The sequence below is a fragment of the Balaenoptera borealis genome, assembly GCF_965194805.1.
Source record: "Balaenoptera borealis genome assembly, chromosome: 18".
Lineage (NCBI taxonomy): Eukaryota > Metazoa > Chordata > Mammalia > Artiodactyla > Balaenopteridae > Balaenoptera > Balaenoptera borealis.
Window position 1 is genome coordinate 24,805,915 of NC_138877.1, and position 22,264 is coordinate 24,828,178.

The window sequence follows — 22,264 nt, forward strand, 5'->3', positions numbered from 1 at the left end:
AAAAAAAAAAAAAAAAAATTGTTTACAAATTCCGTAAGGCATTATATTCTTCCAAAACAGCAAAAGCAGTAAATAACCTTCTAGATAAATATGAACTGCCTGAAAGTGTTATAAAATGCTAAAACTTCTATCTTGAGACTGCAACATTTAAGTTTCAAGATAGACAATAGTTGTACCAGAGGAAAATTTAAAAAAAATAATAAATTCTGCATCAAAATGGTAGTTGTGATGGAGAAATATGGAGACTAGTCACTCACTCAACAAACATTTGTTTAGCATTTATCTATAAATATACAAATACTTATTTAGCATCTATGACAGGCTTTGTGCTAAATTCTGGGCAGAGTAGTGAGCAAGACAGACACAGACTCTTCTCCCTTAGAAACTAACACAAAGGAGAAATCCAACAGAAAAAGAATACATGCATCAATATGCTGAACCAAACATCCATGTTTATTTATTAAGCCACTCAGTAGTAATAAAAGTTAATAGCCGTTCATTTAATAAACAATTAAGTAACTACCATGTATCGACTGCAATGCCAATCACAGAAGCGAGCATGTAAGTTCTTGCCCTTAAGACTTCACAACCTAGGTGCTTATACATATATAAATAATTTTGATATATTATAAGAAATAATTTAATAAAAAACTGTATATGACTTTCTAAGGAAGTACTTAGGATAAAACAACTTTATTCTACTAGGGAAAGGGAACTCGAGGCAGGTAAGGCTTCACATCAGTAACCTGAGTCTTAAAAAATGAACAGCAGGGGCTTCCCTGGTGGCGCAGTGGTTAGGAATCACTGCCTGCCAGTGCAGGGGACATGGGTTCGAGCTCTGGTCCGGGAGGATCCCGCATGCCGCAGAGCAGCTAGGCCCGTGAGCCACAGCTGCTGAGCTTGCGCTCTGGAGCCCGCGAGCCACAACTGCTGAGCCTGAGTGCCACAAGTTCTGAGGCCCACGCACCTAGAGCTCGTGCTCTGCAGCGAGAGAGGCCACCCAATGGGAGGCCCGCGCACCGCAAGAAGGGGGTAGCCCCCGCTCGCCACAGCTAAAAGAAAAGCCCGCACGCAGCAACAGAGACCCAATGCAGCCAAAAATAAAAATAAATATATTTAAAAAAAAAAAAAAAAAAAGAACAGCAGTTTGCCAGGCAACGACTTTCAGACAGAGGAGAAAACTACAGTAAGTAAAGTCATAGCACAGGGCACAGTACAGTGAAGGAGATGGAGAATGAGGCTGCGTAAGTAAGTCATTTAGGGGTTAGTTCATGAACAGTCCTGTATATCACAATGGTATATTTATACAATTTATATGATTACCATGGGAAGTTTGGACCTCGGTAAATTTATGAAAAGGAACTTGGTAAATTAATTTAAAAAATTATAGTACCATAATTAGGTGTGTAGTATAGAAAAATAACTGATGGCTGAGTGAAGTGTAAAAAGGGTAAAGGACCAGAAGCAAAGAGACCTGTTTTTAAAGGCTATTATCAATACAATAGGTCAGAGGAGAGATGCTTAAGACCAACAGAATAACAGTGAGAAGGGAGAAAGTGGAGTGATGATGGCATTATTCAAGGTAGTGGATAGGCGAGAATCACCATGCATAGGGAGGGGATATAATGAGCTACACTTTAGATAAGCTGAATTTTGTATTTTTATTGGTAGGACTCACTGGTAGACAACTGAAAATTCTTATTAACTCCATTCTTCTCATTCCTTCCCATTCCAGAATAACATTTACTCATTCAACAATTTCTTTTTAAAGTGCTTACCACATAACAGGCACCTTTATATATGTTGGAAATACACAGACAGCAAAGTCCCTGTTCAGGGAGCTTACATTTTAGCCTCCTCTTATGATAACAATGATAGGAACAGTGTTTTACAGTGAAAGGAACAGTGAGGAAAAAATAGGGCAAGGTTAAAAATATGGATATACAATACATAATCCATGTGATTTCTTCAAAGGGAAGCTTCAAGGTAAATATTTTAAATTCAAATTGCAATTGAAAAATAAAAGTGGTCTCTTTTTTTTGGTAATGAATAAGCACTTGATAATTTACATGTTTGATAGGTTTTGATTTTCATGTATCAGGTTTGCTTACACTGAAACATATATGTGGCTAATTTTCTTATATGTTACATCATCTTAATAATACTAGGAGTTACACTCTTCAGGAAAGTACTGAAAATTGAAAGGCTACCAAGTCATACAAACTGAGTTTTGTTCAAACTGCTTTAAAAATTGTTAATATTCTCCTCTTAACTTTAAAGTTTCTTTTCTACTTTTCCATGAGAAGCAGCTTTGCTAAAGCAAAGTCTGATCATGACTTGTGATTATTAAACAATTAATTGTAAGATAGTATTTTATTCAAAGTACTATGCAGGTATTTCCTCCTACATTTTTATCTTTTACTCTCCCAAACAGGCTAATGAACCTGAATTCTTAATCCCTAAAGGAAAGCTTACATGAGACAGTTATTTCACATCTACAACTGCAGATATATATTTCAAAAACTTTAAAATAAATTGCATCTTTTTAAAAAATGGTATGAAAAATGTCTTTTTCAATTCCTTGACAAATATTTTATTTTCTACTATTTTCAATAAGATTAGCAAATACATCCCATACTTAGGTCATTTGTTCCTTTTTTTTTAAACATCTTTATTGGAGTATAATTGCTTTACAATGGTGTGTTAGTTTCTGCTTTATAACAAAGTGAATCAGTTATACATATACATATGTTCCCATATCTCTTCCCTCTTGCGTCTCCCCATTTATACTTTGTTATCCTACACTTTGTCAACTTCCCATCACTTTCGGTACTTCTAAGTTTCCCCAAAGTTATTATTATCAACTCTCTTATGTTCCACCCCATCATTGGTCACTGCCTGGACCAGTGACTCCCTACAGAAGCAGAACAGACCCTTAGGGACCTTCTGAAAATTTGCAAGGACATTTTTTGGTTGTCACAATAAGTTGGAGAGGAAGGAGGGTATTTAGTGGATGAGGACTATGGGTCCTAGAAGTCCTAAAATATATGAGACAACACTGGACAACAAACAACTGCCTGCATCGCTCAAGATTTTAAAAGACTCTACTGGACACTGAGTAGGTGAAAAGCCTATGTATGATCATCTTAGTCTAGGACTTTACTACATATAAAATATATCATTTTTGCACCATTTTAGTGAAGACTGAATTTTCCAGAATTGCAGCTATCATGTAAATTGAGGTAAGATTCCACTTTGTTTCATTCAAAATTTTACCAAAAATTGTTTACAACTTGGGAAAAATTCGTTTGTCGATGACAATGGCCCTTATGGTATTTGAGCTGCCAATGTAATACATCTGAAATCAGCCTGCATTTATAGCCACCACACTCACAATGATTCCTTTGCACTGGTGCAATGTGCCAGCAACTGATCAGATCTTCACTGTGTCTTCTAATGTAATCATGCCTGAGTACTTACATATTTAAATAGTAGACACGTTATTTTCTAATAAAATACTTATTTTACCTTTATGCTTCAATTAGAGCAGTACACTGATTTTTTAAAATTATGCTTATGGGTATTTTTTATTGCCTATAAATCTTTAGGATATTACAGGAAACTTTAATATTTGTTATAAAAAGGGGGCTCTGGGCTGGACAGGTTTAGAATCACTGGCCTACACTTTAGCCTTCACGTGCCCAGACTACTAAAGATGTCTCCTAACTGATAGCTTGGATTCTATACACTCCCTTTTCCAAAGAAAAGTACCTACAGATGTAAAAAAAATCACCAATATTATTTCTACCTTCAAAATACCACAGGGCTCCAATAGCCTTGCAAATCAGTCCAGTACTGAGATTTTTACAACTCTCCATAGAGACATGAGTTCTGCCTAACCTAATATCTTATCCAGTTTACATCACAGACTGAACACTCTATTCAGAAAGCCTTATTTCTGGGAACTATCCTAAATACTTTGAAATATTTTGTAATAACCTATAAGGGAAAAGAACCTGAATATATATATATCCGAATCACTCTGCTGTGCACCTGAAACCAACATAACATTGTAAATCAACTATACTTCAATTAAAAAAAAAAGTTAAATAATAAAAAAAAAAGAAAGAAAGCCTTATTTCTCAGGAGTCAGCAAGTCACAGTGGAAAGAGTGTTAGGATTTAGAACCCTAGGCCCACCACTTATTAGGAGAATGATCCTGGATGAATTACCACTTTCTGAGTCTCCGTCTCCTCGTTCAAGTGACAACTGAAAAGGACCTTCCTCACAGGGCTGTGGTATGGAATGAATCAGACATAGCAGGAACTCAAAGAGTTTGCTACTTCAAACTTTTTATCTGTTTTGTTCATTTACTTCTTCCAAGGATGACACCTGGGTGGTATCCAGCAGTGCTCAAGAAGTGTCTGTTGAACAAAAGCATATTGCTTTCTGAAACCTTTCCAGCCCACTGACTCTGTTCCAGAAATTTATCAGTTAAGTAACAATAACTGAGCGCTTACCAATTGAGTGCTTACTTGAAGTAAACACCCAGTCTCTGCTCTTAGGAAACAAAAAAACGCTGGAAAATGACAGGTCAACATAAAAGATGTCACAAGACTGTGTATGACTAGTCAATGAACAATATGGACAAAAAGTGCTGTGCATCTATCACTGTTGGCTGGGTCAACACGGAAGGTGGTGTGGAAAAGGGATAAAACAGAATTTCTCCAACTAATCCATTCTTCTCACACGTACCCTGAGAGAACTTTACAACTGCCCAACAGGTCACTCCTCTGCTTAAAACTCATCAAAATGGTACCTCAGGATATCCCAAGCTGTTCACGTGATTTACCAGAAGCTTCCTATGTTCAGGCCCCCATTTGGGAACAGCACAGATCAGTAAGGTGGCCCACTAACTACATGTGGCAACTGAGTATGTGAAATGTGTCTAGTCCGAACTGAGATGTCCTGTTACTGTAAAATACACACTGGATTTCAAAGACTTAGTACAAAAAAAAAAAAGGAAAACATCTCATTAATAATGTTTATATTGGGATTTCCCTGGTGGTTCAGTGGTTAAGAATCCGCCTGCCAATGCAGGGGACACGGGTTCGAGCCCTGGTCGGGGAAGATCCCACATGCCACAGAGCAACTAAGCCGGTGAGCCACAACTACTGAGCCCGCGTACCACAACTGCTGAAGCCCACGCGCCTAGAGCCCGTGCTCTGCAACGAGAAGCCCGCGCACCGCAACGAAGCGTAGCCCCCGCTGGCGGCAACTAGAGAAAGCCTGTGAGCGGCAACAAAGACCCAACGCAGCCAAAAATAAATAAATAAATTTATTTTTTAAAAAAATAATGTTTACATTGATTTCACGTCAAAATATCACTGTGGGGCTTCCCTGGTGGCGCAGTGGTTGAGAATCTGCCTGCCAATGCAGGGGACACGGGTTCGAGCCCTGGTCTGGGAAGATCCCACATGCCGCGGAGCAACTAAGCCCATGTGCCACAACTACTGAGCCTGCGTGTCTGGAGCCTGTGCTCCGCAACAAGAGAGGCCGCGATAGTGAGAGGCCCGCGCACCGCGATGAAGAGTGGCCCCCACTTGCCGCAACTAGAGAAAGCCCTCGCACAGAAACGAAGACCCAACACAGCCATAAATAAATAAATAAAAATTAAAAAATATATATCACTGTGGACATACTGGATTAAATAAAAATGCATTGTTAAAATTAAATCCACCTATTTTTTTCACTTCTTAAATATGGCTACTGAAAATCTAAAAACACGTATGCGGTTCGCATTATGTTTCCACTGTACAGTTTCTTTTCCCAGCTCTACATTTCAGCCTGAAAAGACCCCTTACTATGTCTGACTGGGCCCTGTTTACCTGGCCTACGACTCTGTAGATGATACTACTGGTGCCTGCAACGCTTTTTCCTCTTCACTGAGTCTGCCGCTACTCATTCTTCAGATCTTAGTTTTACAACAATGGTTACAGCGCTTTCTCCTAGAAGCCTCCCCTGGCCTCACCCCCTGGCCCCGAAAGACTGGACTGGGGTCTCCTCCTACATGATGGGAACACCCATCCTACAGCACTTATCACAATGCATCTGCAATTGCCTGTTCTCTGGTCTGTCTTCCCGACAAGAATGAAAGCTCCTTGAGGGACCAGAGATTCTCCGAACACGCCTACTCGTCAACGCCGGGCACCGGGGAGCATCAACTCTGAATAAATGAGGGGGTGGGACAAAGGTAGTGGATGGACACCGCGACGACCCCAGTTCGGGGGTAAGGGGGTGCAGAGAGGTGAGGCAGGGACGGGGCGGGGCGGAGTTTGGGGAGCGCTAGCGGGTAGGCTCGGGCACCTTGGAGCGGGAGAACGGCAGGAGCGCCGGCAGACTCACCAGTCTCCGGTCAATGTCGGCGTCCGACCGCTTGGTCGGGGGCGGCGAGTCCTCAGCGTAGCGCAGGCCCTCGCCGGCGGTGGCTACGCCGCCACGGGCAGCCATGGCAATGCGGCGCCGGGCACTCGGAACGCCCCGCTGCCTACGAGGCGGCCGCAGGGACAAACTACTTAGGGCGGGTCCGTTCGCGGGTTTTACCTCTGCCTCTCCCGCTGCGCTAGTGAAGGGCGGGGCCCCAAGGGATCTCGTTCTCGCCCAGGCTCAGACCAACTTGTCCCCTCAAGCCAAAGGTCAGATCCTAGCTGGGGGCCCTAGGATGTGGAGGATTTTTTTCTTTGTTTCAGATTTGCAGGCCTAAAGCCAACGTTGGGACTCGTGGGGCAAAGCGTGATGGGGCCTTTCTTCCTTCCCCTATCCCGACCTGAGAGCCTGGGTTTAAGCCCTACAGTCTGATGTTAGATCTGATGTTGGTCTCATCAGATGCCGGACCAGGAGAGACCCAGAGAGTCTAAGTGCGGTGCTGAAGTTCCCTGACGTTCCCTGAGACCCACACCAGACCTTTCTAAACCTGCCCTCCCACACACACCCCGCCCAACCACTGATCATACTTCATAATACCACGGTTCTCCCATCCATGAGGGCAATAGAAGTGGCAATCTGCTTACTCCACCCCTTCCCGCCATATGGTTGGCTATATGTAAGGTGAAATTGCAAACAAGAAACTTATAAACCTCCCACCCCACAAATGGTTTTGTGCTGACTTGGATATAGAAAGACGCACTTCGTTATTCGTTTTTTTCTTTTTTGTTTATTTTATTTTTCTGATTTATTATTATTAATTTTTAAGTAAAGCCTTTTGGAGCAAAAATTAACCAACAAATGAAACCAGTGTAGTGCTTTCCAACTCCTGTACCAACTTGGCAGCTCTTCTGACTTTTATACCCATTGCAAAAGCAGCTTACAAATCTTTTCTTTTTTTTTTTAATTCCTGATTTAAAAGTTTTGAGGATCTACTAATTTATTGATTTAGCTAATATTATTAGCAAGCCCAAGAAGTTAGGGCCTGGAAGAATTTACAATCCAGTAGGGAAGATAAAACTAATACGAAGTGATTATAATGTATTCCAGAGCATAAGACTATATGCATCATACAGCAGTATAAAGAGGAAGGGACTAGGAGGATAGAAGAGATCTGAGTTCTGGTGTATGTTCCTTCATTTTCTAGGCTTGTGTTCCTGAATATACCCATTAACTGCTTCAAATCTCTCCTTACCTGTGGAAGGGGAGTAACATTTGTCCAACATTCTGACTCAGGGAAATTGTAAGCATAAAATGAAAAAAGGAAAAAAAAGAATATGGAAGTCATTTGTACAATACACTTAAGAAGAGAGTTACCACCACAATTTGATTGCGGTTTCTGGGAGGGAACGGCCATTTTTAACCAGGGTCATCAGAGGAGGATTGGTGGAGACTGAGCCATTGAGGTGGTCAGTAAAGGATGGGTAAGACTTTTTTACATGAAAGAGAAGGAAGACTGGAAATTTTAGCTGGAAACAAACACACAGAAATGAAAAAGGTGGTGTGTAGAACTGGGTTAAAAAAAAAACATGCCAAGACTCTTCAGAAAAATGGTCTTATTACAGAAATTAATTTTCATTAGACTGATCCACAAGTATCGAGGACGTTGGTGAACTAAGTAAATAAATTGGATTGGAACCCACAGGTCATTCATTCATTCATCCATTCATATATTCGATAAATATGTGTTAAGCATCTGTTAGGTATCAGACACTCTACTCGGCATTGAGTCTACAATGCCAAGTAAATAAATAAGATACAGTAAGTCCCCTACATACAAACCTTCAAGTTGTGAACTTTCAAAATGTGAACGTGCGTTCGCATGTCCAATCACATAAGTTAGTTTACGTGTCTGGAATGCACTGTCACATGTGTGCATACTCTACAAGTGGTTGTGCTTTTATGTACTTTACTGTACAGTACTGTATAGAGTACAGTAGTACAGTACCTTTTATTTCAAGCCCAGGATGTCCAGAAGCAAACGTAAAAACAGCGATGTTGTAGCTGGTACTGCTAAGAAGTACAAAGGGATAACAATGGAAACAAAAGTGAAAATAGGGGCTTTCCTGGTGGCGCAGTGGTTGAGAGTCTGCCTGCCAATGCAGGGGACACGGGTTCAAGCCCTGGTCTGGGAAGATCCCACATGCCGCGGAGCAGCTGGGCCCGTGGGCCACAATTACTGAGCCTGCGCGTCTGGAGCCTGTGCTCCGCAACAAGAGAGGCCGCGATAGTGAGAGGCCCGCACACCGCGATGAAGAGTGGCCCCCGCTTGCGGCAACTAGAGTAAAGCCCTTGCACAGAAACGAAGACCCAACACAGCCATAAAAATAAATTAATTAATTAATTATTTTTTTTTAAAAAGTGAAAATAATTGAGAGAGTGGAGTGAGGCGAAAAGATGGTAGACGTCGTTCATTCTTATAGCATGAATCGTTCAACCACCGGCACGATTCTAAAGAACAAGAACAAGATCATGGAATGTGTGAAGTCTGCCATGCCAATGATGTCAACAATAATATAGAAGAAGCGTGGAAAAGTGATGGAGGAATTTTGCGCCAAGCTGGCGGGTAATCCCCGTGTCAGTGTGACATGCTAGCTTGGAAGTGTTTTCTGCCGCTGTCATGGTTCGTCCACTAAACCGCATGGTCGCTGTGTACATGGGCAGAACATGGGCATTGGCAAGAACAGGGACCTGCCCTGGCCCCTGCTCAGGAATGAATACAGGTATTTCCAAAGAATGACCACAACCTCTTCAGCAGAAGGTAAACAGAATTTGGTGATTATGGGTAGGAAAACCTGGTTCTCCATTCATTCCAGAGAAGAATCGACCTTTAAGGGACAGAATTAATATAGTTCTCATTAGAGAACTCAAGGAACCTCCACAGGGAGCTCCTTTTCTTGCCAAAAGTCTGGATGATGCCTTAAAACTTATTGAGCAACGAGAATTAACAAATAGAGTGGACATGGTCTGGATAGTGGGAGGCAGTTCTGTTTATAAGGAAGCCACGAACAGACCAGGCCATCTTAGACTATTTGTGAGAAGGATCATGCAAGAATTTGAAAGTGACACATTTTTTCCAGAAATTAATTTGGAAAAATATAAACTTATCCCAGAATATCCAGGTGTTCTTTCTGATGTCCAGGAGGAGAAAGGCATTAAGTACAAATTTGAAGTACATGAAAAGAACGATTAATGTGAAAGTGTTTTCTGATCTACTTCAAGCCTCCTCCTCCCCCCCCAAAAAAATTATGTATTTTCTGTTGTAGAGGCTTTTGTTGATTTTAGATCCATGGATAATTATTTCTAAGCAAAGTACTTTCATTCCCCATTAATCTTAACTAGACTGTACCAGATACCATTTGTGAAACATTTCTTGCTGTAACTGCCTGAATACCCATCAGGAGTCAAGAATAGGTGACCAGCACCTGCCTAGGGCAGAATATCTACCAAGACAGCCCAAAGTGGGAGAGTCCCCTGGTCGCATGAGTTGAAACAACCAGAGCCCCTAGAGCTAGGAGCTAGGCAGATGGGTCCAAAGGTCAGAACTGGATTATAAACAGAAGAGCTAGCATTCAATTATTAAAATCAGATCAAAAGAGGGACTGTGAATTACTTTATATCACACTTCTGAAAAAAATTCTGTTCACTCAGACCAGGAGTCAATAAGTTGAAAACTCCAGGATATAGCAGCTCATGCAGCTCAATATCAAAAAAACAAACAACCCAATCCAAAAATGGGCAGAAGACCTAAATAGACATTTCTCCAAAGAAGATATACAGATTGCCAACAAACACATGAAAGGATGCTCAACATCACTAATCATTAGAGAAATGCAAATCAAACTACAATGAGGTATTACCTCACACCAGTCAGAATGGCCATCATCAAAAACTCTACAAACAATAAATGCTGGAGAGGTGTGGAGAAAAGGGAACCCTCCTGCACTGTTGGTGGGAATGTAAATTGATACAGCCACTATGGAGAACAGTATGGAGGTTCCTTAAAAAACTACAAATAGAACTACCATACGACCCAGCAATCCCACTACTGGGCACATACCCTGGGAAAACCATAATTCAAAAAGAGTCATGTACCACAATGTTCACTGTAGCTCTATTTACAATAGCCAGGACATGGAAGCAATCTAAGTGTCCATCGACAGATGAATGGATAAAGAAGATGTGGCACATATATACAATGGAATATTACTCAGCTATAAAAGGAAACAAAATTGAGATATTTGTAGTGAGGTGGATGGACCTAGAGACTGTCATACAGAGTGAAGTAAGTCAGAAAGAGAAAAACAAATACCGTATACTAACACATATATATGGAATCTAAAAAAAAAAAAAAAAAAATGGTTCTGAGGAACCTAGGGGCAGGACAGGAATAGAGACGCAAACGTAGAGAAGGGACTTGAGGACACAGGGAGGGGGAAGGGTAAGCTGGGATGAAGTGAGAGAGTGGCATGGACATATATACACTACCAAATGTAAAATAGATAGCTAGTGGGAAGCAACCGCATAGCACAGGGAGATCAGCTTGGTGCTTTGTGACCACCTAGAGGGGTGGGATAGACAGGGTGTGAGGGAGACACAAGAGGGAGGAGACATGGGGCTATATGTATATGTATAGCTGATTAACTTTGTTATAAAGTAGAAGCTAACACACCATTGTAAAGCAATTATACTCCAATAAAGATGTTAATAAATAAATAAATAAATAAATAAAGGGGGGGAAAAAAAAAACTCCAGGATATTCCACAGGGATAGTAAAGAGGCAGGTACAAGACTACCATTTCGGTGGTTAAAGGAGAAGGTCTGAGACCTTAAAAAACTTTGTTTCTGATCTTCAGTGAGATTGCATGGGATGTTACAATGATAGAACAAGAATCGGCTATTCATTACACAAAAGAATAATCTAGTATCAAGCATAATGGCTAAAACTAAAAATTCAGAGGTAATAAATTGAGAATGAATATTGCTAGAAACCAAAATTAGTAAGTTAGAAACTAAACTTCACAAAATTAAAAAATGAAAATTAAAACATGTTTTACCCATCACGTTAGCAAAGATTTAGATTAAGTATCCAAAAAAAAAAAAAAAAAGCATTTTCTGCCTTATAAATTGGTGCAAGCTTTTTAGAGTATAAGTTAGCAATATGAATTAAACTTCAAAATATTCTGGGTCTGGACACAGAACTTCCACTTCTAGAAATTAATCCTGAACAAAGAAATGGACCCAAGAGTATTTGTTGCAACTTTTTTTTTCAAACTTGGAAACAGCCCAAATGTTGATTAATAGGAAATAACTAACCAATATGTCTAGAAAATGTAACATCTGCCGCAGTTAAAAAGAATGAAGTACTGACAGAAAAATGCCAAAAATTGCTAAGTAAAAGAAGCAAATTGTGTGTAATACTCAAAATGTTTAATAAATGTTCACGTGTGGGGAAAAAAAAAAAGTGATGGAGGAGATGGAGAAACTTCTCAGTGTGTGGATGCAACATCAGCATCAGCGTCGAGTCCCACTCAGCTTAACGCTGATTCAAGAGAAAGCTAAAAGCCGTTCTGAAGACTTGAAGAAGAAATACGGCGAAGAATCAGAGGGCACATCTTTTAATGTCAGCTATGGCTGGTTTCATTGGTTCAAGGCTAGAGCCAACCTTCACAATGTAAAAGTAAGTGGCTAGACAGCGAGTGCAGATTCGGTAGCTGCCAGGGAATTTCCTGAAATGCTCTGAGAAATTATTGATGAAGGCGTATATTTACCCAAGCAGGTTTTTAATGTGGATGAGAGAGGACTGTACCGGAAGAGGATGCCAGACCAAAGTTACATCAGTAAGGAGGAAAAGTTGATGCCAGGCTACAAAGCAGCAAAGGATAGGCTAACTCTGTTGTTTGGTGGCAATGCTTCCGGTTACATGACACTGAAGTCTCTCTTAGTTTATCATTCAGAGAACCCAAGAGCCCTTAAAACCTAGCCAAGGGCTCTTTTCCTGTTGTGTGGAAGAGTAACCCCAAAGCCTGGGTTACCCAAGCCATTTTCCAGGATGGGTTTTTCCACCGCATTATCCCGGAGGTAGAGAAATATTGCTTGGAGAAGGACATCCCATTCAACATTCTTTTGCTGCTCGACAGTGCTCCGGGCCACTCCCCATTCATGGACGACTTTCATCCCAACGTCAAAGTAGTGCATCTTGCACCGAATACTATGTCACTCAGCCAACCTATGGACCAGGGAGTTACAGCGACTTCCAAGAAATATTTACGTTACACTTTTCGTCAGGCAGTAAAGGCAAGTGACGAATCAGGAACAAACTTGTGACAATTTTGGAAGGACTCTAACACCTACAAAGCTATAAAATCATTGACTTTGCTTGGCGTGAGGTTACGGCCATCACCATGAATGGGGTTTGGAAGAACCTTTGCCCGCAATTTGTTCATGATTTTTGTGGAGTTGAGAAGGTGGATGAGGAATCCAAAGAGGTCTTCAGCCACTTAGTGACCCTCAGCGAGAAGCTGTAGCTAGATCTGCAAGAGGACGACTTCATTGAACTCCTTGCTGTGCATCACGAGAGGCTTACTAATGAAGACCTGATGAAATTGGAGGGCCAGGGAAAGGACGAAGAGAGACAAGAGGAAGAAGAAGTAACTGAAGAACCGAAAAGATTCATGACACAGGAAATGGCAAGGGGATATTCTTTATTTGAGGAGGCACTCTTAGTTTCTGAGGCACAGGACCCGAACATAGAATGGTACACAAAGGTTGCTGCAGCCGTTCAGAATGCAATCCAGTGCTACCATGTCATCTATGATGAGAATAAAAGAGCTACTTCCCAGACATCACTGGGTCATTTTTTTCAGGAGGGTAGAATTGAATCCAGCAAGGAACCAGACCTGTGCCATCAACATCAGACGTGAGTGAAATTGCAACTGGCCCTCCATCTCCTATTGCTGACGATCCTTCAGCTCTACCATCTCCCACCTCCTTCCCCTCCTCTAGTTAGTAAATCTTCTTGCCTGTTTGTTCGATGCCAGCCCCTGTATGCCAGCTGTTGTACTGTACTGCTGTATTTTCAAGGTAGTGTACTGTAAGATTAAAAATGTTTTCTTTATTTTTTGTGTTTGTTTTTTATGTATGATTTGTGTGAATAGTATTATAAACCTATTACAGTACAGTACTATATAGTCGGTTGTGTTAGTTGGGTACCTAGGCTAATTTCGTGGGACTTATGAACACGCTCTCAGAAGGGAACTGGTTCTTTTTTTTTTTTTTAAACAGCTTTATTGGAGTATAATTGCATTACAATGGTGTGTTAGTTTCTGCTTTATAACAAAGTGAATCAGTTATACATATACATATGTTCCCATATCTCTTCCCTCTTGCACCTCCCTCCCTCCCACCCTCCCTATCCCACCCCTCTAGGTGGTCACAAAGCACAGAGCTGATCTCCCTGTGCTATGCTGTTGCTTCCCACTAGCTATCTATTTTACGTTTGGTAGTGTATATATGTCCATGCCACTCTCTCACTTTGTCAGAGCTTACTCTTCCCCCTCCCCATATCCTCAAGTCCATTCTCTAGTAGGTCTGTGTCTTTATTCCTGTCTTGCCACTAGGTTCTTCATGACCTTTTTTTTTTTCCCCTTACATTCCATATATATGTGTTAGCAAGACCTAAATAGACATTTCTCCAAAGAAGATATACAGATTGCCAACAAACACATGAAAGAATGCTCAACATCATTAATCATTAGAGAAATGCTACAAAACTACAATGAGATATCATCTCACACCGGTCAGAATGGCCATCACCAAAAAATCTAGAAACAATAAATGCTGGAGAGGATGTGGAGAAAAGTGAACACTCTTGCACTGTTGGTGGGAATGTAAATTGATACAGCCACTATGGAGAACAGTATGGAGGTTCCTTAAAAAACTAAAAATAGAACTACCATACGACCCAGCAATCCCAATACTGGGCATATACCCTGAGAAAACCATAATTCAAAAAGAGTCATGTACCAAAATGTTCATTGCAGCTCTATTTACAACTGCCAGGACATGGAAGCAACCTAAGTGTCCATCATCGGATGAATGGATGAAGAAGATGTGGTACATATATACAATGGAATATTACTCAGCCATAAAAAGAAACGAAATTGAGCTATTTGTAGTGAGGTGGATGGAGTTAGAGTCTGTCATACAGAGTGAAGTAAGTCAGAAAGGGAACTCGTTCTTAGTTAGGGGACTTACTGTATCTGATTTCTTGGAGTTCACAGACTCCACTTCACAGGAGGGTTATGGTGTCCCCTAGTGGCTGGGCCCTTGCAGTCGCAGTTTTCCAGCCTGGAGCAAAGGAGAAATTACAGCAAGACCCAGGTCAAATGCAGCTCCTCTTATGGCAGCTGCTGCCCCTGCTCAAGAGCTGGAGGGAAGCTTCCAGAGTGGAAGTCAGGAAAAGGGGAGAAAGGAGAGGCGGGCAGGGGAGAGGATAACAAGGTGGAAGGGAGTTGGGCTCAGCAGGGTTGCAGCTCGGACTCCACCTCCTGAGAGCAGATTGCTGGCTGCTTGCAGGCTTGCCCCAGCTCCACTGCTGCCTCGGGTCTCTCCTCCTACAGCAGTAGCCACTTTTAAAGAAAAATCTTCCACAAAGACTACTCAGTTGTCAGACTTTGGTTCTTTGCTAAGGACCCAAGGACTGACTCTGTTCCTTACTCTCAGGGTTGGCCCACCACTCTGGCCATGGTGTTTGTTTCATGGATGGGCACATAGTCCTTCTGGGATATCGGGAGTATAGGAGAAGTTTGCTGTGTGCTTCAGGGAAAGCAGTTTCTTTCTATTCAGGTGAACATGAACAGAGAAGCATGAAGCCCTAATTGTGGTTGACAATCGTTTGACAGCCATGAGCTAGGGTGACCTTGTAATTTATCATCCCAAACTAGATCACATTTGAATGAAAGATAGTGCTATAAATAGTTGTGTTAGGACAATAGATGTACCTGGGAGTGCCCTGGCCAACCAGGACACATGATGCCCCAACTGAAACAGTGCACCTCAGATTGGGACTTGAACCCATGCAGCTGGGACTCGAACCCGGCCAAAATCCACAGTCTTCCAGCTGAGATCACACACCTGGTTTTAGGGCTTAATGAAGCTCAGGTTCTTGATGTCTCATCGCAGAAAGAATTCAGTGAGACACAAAGTGGTCGGTAAGAAGTGGATTTATTTAGAGAGAAACACGCTCCACAGACAGAGTGTGGGCCATCGCAGAAGGTGAGAAAGGTACCAGGGTACGGGGTTGTCAGTTTTTATAGGAGTGGGTAATTTCACAGGCTAACGAGTGGGAGGAGTATTCCAGCTATTTTAGGAAGGGGCAGGGATTTCCAGGAATTGGGCCACTGCCCACTTTTTGATCCTTATGGTCGGTCTTGGAACTGTCATGGCTCCTGTGGGTGTGCCATTTAGCTTGATGATGTGTTACAATGAGCACATACTGAGGCTCAAGGTCTAGTGGAAGTTGTCTGCCATCTTGGACCCATTTGGTTCTAATCAGTTTAAGTCATGTCCTCGGGCTATGTCATTCTTTCAGAGGTTGTGCCCTGCCTCCTTCCCTCCTGTTTCACGACCATTAGAAGAGATGGCCTGAGGATGCAGCAAACACCCCTGAAAGCTACAAGGAGGTCAAAAAGAAACTGAGTCCTTAATCAAACTTCATTTGAAGTTTACCCCATCTCTGAAATTTTTAGTTATGAAGTAAAAATTCCCTTTATTTTCATTTCTCTTTAATTTTGTTTTTCAAAATGTAAGCATTTAAAAAGTAGAAAGAATAGTATAACGAGACCTCATAGCCCCTAAATCCAGATTCAACAATTGTCAAGATTCTGCCACAATACTCTCTCTAGGGACTTCCCTGGCGGTCCAGTAGTTAGGACTCTGTGCTTCCATTGCCAAGGGCGTGGGCTTGATCCCTGGTCGGGGAACTAAGATCCCACACACACACAAAAAAGTACTCTATTTTCCTTTCTTGGATGAAGTATTTTAAAGCAAATGAAGATACCATTTCATTTCACCCTAAATATTTCAGTATATTTCCTGCTAAATATGGAATTTTCTAACATATCACACCATTGAGACATCTAATAAAAATTGATAACTTTTTTTGTCATCTAATATCCAGTTATATCCAAATTTCTCTCATCGTTATGAAAAATGTTTAAATAGCTGGTTTGTTCACATCAGGATCCAAACGAAGTCCGCACACCACAGTTGATTTTTATGTCACATTAGTGTCATTTAATCACAAAAATTCCTTTCCCCACATTTTTTCATGCCACTTGCTGCCAAACCCAACTTCATGTGCCCGATGCACAGCGAGGCCAAACAAACCAAAACATTGGCGTTTGGAGCAGAGAAAGGTTTATTACAGGGGCCAAGCAAGGAAAACAGGTGGCTTTTACTCAAAAACTCTGAACTCCCCAATAGTTTTGGGGGAAGAGTTTTTATAGGCAAAATTTGGGGGGTGGGCTGCAGGGTGTGTGACTTTCTTCTGATTGGTTGGTGGTAAGGTAACAGGGTGGTATTCCAGGAATAATTCGCCACGTGGGTGGGGGCCTTAATTCCTGAAGAAGAGTTCAAAGATATGGTTATGTATATCTCTTGAGGAGGAACAAGGACTCTACCTTATCACTGCACTATCGTTTGACTGCTTTTCCTTTGTTTCTGTATTCCCTTGTTACCGAAACAAATTTGTATCTGCTGGCCAATCTACTGTACCGGCACTGGGCTGTGGTGAAGGAAAGTACTGGTGTTTATTGTAAGGCACCAGACAAGGAGCATGGGGCAGCAAATGCTCAAATAACCTGAACTCCCCATTGGGAGGGAGAAGAGCTAGAAGTCAGGAGAGAATGGGGCTATGGAAACCAAGAAAATTTCAAAAGGGATGAAATAGTGAGAAATGCCAGATACCTACAGATAAGGAAAAAATGTTCCCATTGAATGTGGCAAGTAGGTGGTTGCTGGTGGAATCTCATCCATACTAGATAGTCATCAATACCCACACCACATTCTAGAATATTCTAGAGAATATCCTTTTTAAAGAAGTATAAAAAGAGCAGTATGTAATCCTATTTCTCTGTGTATTGATATCAGACAGTTTATATAGCAGGAAGAGAAGGGAAAACTAGCTAATTTGGATTTTATCATCGATCAGATGATTAGGTTTATAAAATGACTGTTATTCTGTGATCACTTGGATATTTTCTTAAATGTTCATCCTTCGGCACTTAAGTAGGATGACAATGAACTGCTCTGCCTTCTCCTTGATGATATTCACTGAACTACCTATAACAAGAAAATACAGCTGAAGAGTGATTTCAGGACTGTATTTCTAATCTTTCAGGAGATTTTAAAAACAAAGAAGTGAATCTAAAAGGAATCACTAGGGGATAAGCCAAACAAAAACATGTTTTCATTTTTTAGCATATATTTTCAGTTGACTGACTGCCAATAGCTGGAAAGCCGGGTTTGGCCTATGTCAAAGGCAGAAAGGTAAGTGCCCTTCATGGAGGTATCCACTGTCTAATCGTGGAAAAGGGGTATCAGCATCATGTAGATTTGTCTACAATGGTCCCCCAGAGCAGTGTCTGCAGCTCAGGTGCCAGCTAGAGATAATCCCATGAAAGAAAACCTGGCACCAGTCCCCATATGTTATTTTCTGGCTCCAATTTACATTTTGTGCTTTTGTCTAGCTGAGCCAAAACAGCATAAACAATGCCAAACCCGGTTTTCTAATTATTTTCAGGCTGATTGAATCTGGCACATGACATGGTTTTATCTAATTAACCAACATGTGGTACAAAACAAAACAAATTTGAAATGGAAAGCTCTTTCTGCCTTTATTGAAAGACTGAGGTGAATATATAATTATTTTGTCCTTGTCTCTCAGCCAAAATTATAGTTGAGAAAGGAGGCCTTTTTCTACTAGATAGCAAAACAAGTTCTGTGTATTACCTATCTATTATAATGAAAACTTATTGTGTTTTACATTTTCCAAATCCAGCCCTTCCCAGGTCTCTCTCGGTCCCCAAAAGAGGAGAAATGTGTGGAAGATATGTTCCTAATTGTGGTATGATAAGAAATTTATTTGGTCTTTATTCCTGGTTCCTGGTACAAAGCTCCTAAAACACGTGGAATTTCCAGCAAGGAGTGCCTTTTGTTATTCCTAAGGAGCTCCTTAAGAGCACCTCTGAGTTTAAGCTAAGGAGGTGATTTAGGGTGGGGTCCCTGGGTAGCCTTAGGATGGGGATAGTCAAAGGGATTCGAAGTTTGAAATGCTCAGCCCCATCCCCCAACCTCTAGGAAGGAGAAGAGGGTGGCCTGAAGATTAAGCTCCATATAACCTCCTAAAAGAGGAGATTTGAGTTTCCACGTTGGTGAACTCATCCATGTGCCTGGAGGGTGGTGCCCCCCCAGCTCCAGCGGAACAGAAGTTCCTACACTGGAGACTCTTCCAGACCTTACCCTATTGAAACTGAACAGTACCCTGTGGGGCTCCTGGGCACAAAAGCCTTTCTGTATCCCCCATTTCTTGATTACAGGAAATAAGCTTCATTCAGCCTTCTTGAACTTCCCTGAGTTCCAAACTGACAGGTTCAAACAGTTGCTAATTAAAGGGAGGGGATGCAGAGACCAGGGACGAACAGTCAAGAAACAATAGTGCAGCCTTGGGGCAGGGTCCTGGTTCCCCATCGAGGGATACACATAATAATATCTTTGAGCTGTTTTGCAGATACTGAAACCCGCACCAGGTGGGAGAAGTTAACTGTATGCTGCCCACAAGCACGCAGACCCCAGACTGGTTGGAACCAGAAGGTTGATGTACTGATTCTCACTTACCTCACCACCAACCCATCAGAAGAATGTCCACGAGCTGATCACACCCTCTTTGAACCATTACTATAAACTCCTCACTCCCTCTCCAGGTCGGGACACACAGTTTTGAGGGCATTAGCCCACTGTGGCTCCCTTTGCCCGGCAAAGCGATAAAGCTATTCTTTTCTACTTCACCCAAAACTCTGTCTCTGAGATTTAGTTCAGTGTTGGGGTACAGAGGCCAGATTTGGCTTCATTATTACCTCTTCATCTGGCTGTTCACCTGTATCAGTTATAATATCCTTTATAATAAACTGGTTAACATAAGTGTTTCTCTGAGTTCTGTGAGTCTCTCTAGCAAATAAATCAAACCCATAGAGAGGGTTGTGGGAACCCCCAATTTATAGCCAGTCAGTCAGAAGCAAAGGTCACCTGAACTTGCATTTGGCATCTGGGGGGTGTGGGTACAGTCTTGCGGGACCAAGCCCTTAACCTGTGAGATCTCACCCTATCACCAGGTGGTGTCAGAATTGAATTTAACTGTACGATACCTAGCTGGTGTCACAGAATTGTTTGGTGTGGGGAAACCCTTCTCTCTCTCTCTCTCTCAAACACACACACACACGCAATTGGTGGCCCGAAGTGTCAGAAGTGATGTATTCTGTGTGAACAAAGATAAACAAACAGTGTTGTTCACCACCCAGTTCTACAATGCTTAAGTAGAGGGACAGTGCACTCAGAGGGGAAATTAATACAAGATGAGGCACTCTGTGCTTTGGACAAGCAGGCACCTTAGATAGTTAGATGCATATCACAAGAAGAATTTTAATGACCTCAGACTCTTGCATCTTCCCATATATAGAAAAGCATTAAAATCGTTAACTTGAGTTAGCTGTTCTTTGTGATTAGCAGTAATCTTTTACCAAGATGTCTGTTTGTTTGCATGTATTTCCTATCCAAAAAATCATATTTAAACTGGCTTTGAAAAGAAGCAGGACCCCGTGGTCCTTTCCCCCAATGTCCTCTGCCTGCCTTTGTCTGTGGAAAAATTTTAGCCAAAGAATAAGTTTAATCAGGGAAATGAGAAATTGCAGAAACAAAGGAAAACAGTCCAACAAGACTAAATAATAATAGTTTAGTCATTAAGCATAGTCAAAGACGTTTAGTTCCTCTTCATGGGTTATAGGTAACATTCTGAGCCCTATCCTGTGAGCTGTCTTATAGATACTGAAACCCCCATCAGGTGAAAGAAGTTAACTACATGATGACCAGACTGTAGACATGACATAAGCTGCCACAATTCCAAGAACTGGCCTCAAGGAAATGGGCACAAACCGACCCTGGAACTGAAGATTAACTGTACTTAAAACAATCAAGATGATGCTGGTCAGACCACCGCATGACCAATTTCAAGGTGACTGTCAGAGCTGACTGTGCCGTTTCTGCATGCAGCCCCCTCCTTCTGTCTATAAAAGCTCTTGCATGCTGATTGTTGGGGTGGGGTGGGGGAATTGACCTTTGGACAGGAGTCTGTCCCCCCTCCCCTCCCCTCCCCATTGCCAGCGTCTGAAATAAAGCAAACTTTCCTTTCACCAACCTTGCCTCTGTATTGGCTTTTGAGTGGTGAGCAGCCAGACCCACTTTTGGTTACAGCTTCTCTACCTCTTTGGAGGAGTTTCCTCAATGCTAACAGTGGCTGTCTCTTGGCTATAGTCTTCCGCAGGACGCTGAATAAAACTTGATGAAATAAAATTCATACTTTATTCAAGACAAGAAAATTTTAAACCTAAAATCTGTGCCTCTTCCATCCCCTTTCATGTGTATTGTGTAACTGCATTAACCAAACCTCCTCAGGAGATAACAGTCCTTCTTAATCTTGTAAAGGGCCATGATGACCCCATGACCCACTACTCACTTTGTAGTGTAGATCTGGATTGTGTGAACTGTTAATAATACCTCATTTAACCCTTTGTCTCAAAAACTTGTATAACTGTGTTTTGAGCTCTAACGGAGGGTGGGGGGGGTGGGGGTGTGGGGGTGGAGGGGGAAGGTGGAGTCCTCAGAGCTTTCTGAAAGACTTTGTCTCCCGGGTTATAATCCTCGGGTTGTCTCAAGTAAAATTTTCCGTTTTCTTCCTTATATCAACTATTGATTAATTTTTTGTTGACAAACTCACATCTCTTATGTTGCGTGTCTTTAAGTCAACATCCGTGTGAGTGGCAAAGGAGAAACAGACAGGACTGTTCTTTTCCTTTTACTAATAAGCACATGAGCTTGTAGGGGAGCAGAATTTGCCACCCCAAAATATGTCTCTTTGGCATATTAAATATTTTAAGCTGGTCATTTTCTAAGAGTAGACATGGGAAAAACTCTGAAAACCAAGTAGGTGGTACCATTTTGTGAGAGATATTTACATTTGTAAGAGAAATCTCCATTTGAAAGGGTGTCTCCCTCCATACCAGGAAGAGAAAGATGCTCAAATCTCTAGGAGGTCTTATCAGTGGGGAAGGAAATGACTTAAATCTGCATCAAAATCACCCTTGTTTACTGTGCTTTTCCTGGTAACCTCCCACAGCTGACTATCCCCACTCTCTACATTTTTTTTTAAATAAATTTATTTATTTATTTATTTTTGGCTGCGTTGGGTCTTCGTTGCTGTGCACAGCTTTTCTCTGGTTGCGTCGAGCAGGGGCTACTCTTTGTTGCAGTGCGCGGGCTTCTCACTGCAGTGGCTTCTCTTGTTGTGGAGCATGGGCTCTAGGTGCGTGGGCTTCAGTAGTTGCAACACGTGGCTCAGTAGTTGTGGCTCGTGGGCTCTAGAGCGCAGGCTCAGTAGTTGTGGCACACGGGCTTAGTTGCTCTATGGCATGTGGGATCTTCCCGGACCAGGGCTCGAACCCGTGTCCCC

The 22,264-nt window shown here is 41.8% G+C and overlaps 1 protein-coding gene and 1 pseudogene across 3 annotated transcripts in view; one reads left to right on the top strand and one right to left on the bottom strand.

The window, feature by feature from the left end:
* Positions 1–6,563, bottom strand: part of DNAJC15 (DnaJ heat shock protein family (Hsp40) member C15) — a 69,989-nt gene extending 63,426 nt beyond the window's left edge. The window contains exon 1 of one of the 2 annotated variants that reach the window (XM_082365736.1): positions 6,406–6,563. In XM_082365736.1, coding sequence (XP_082221862.1) covers positions 6,406–6,510 — 105 coding nt within the window. In that variant the 5' untranslated portion in view covers positions 6,511–6,563. The remainder of the gene's footprint in view (positions 1–6,405) is intronic. The other variant, XM_082365735.1, reaches the window with a different exon arrangement.
* Positions 6,564–8,817: 2,254 nt separating this feature from the next.
* On the top strand, positions 8,818–14,272 carry LOC309615665 (dihydrofolate reductase pseudogene; annotated as a pseudogene). The gene has a single exon. The product of its transcript is annotated as a dihydrofolate reductase pseudogene (transcript).
* Positions 14,273–22,264: the final 7,992 nt, after the last annotated feature.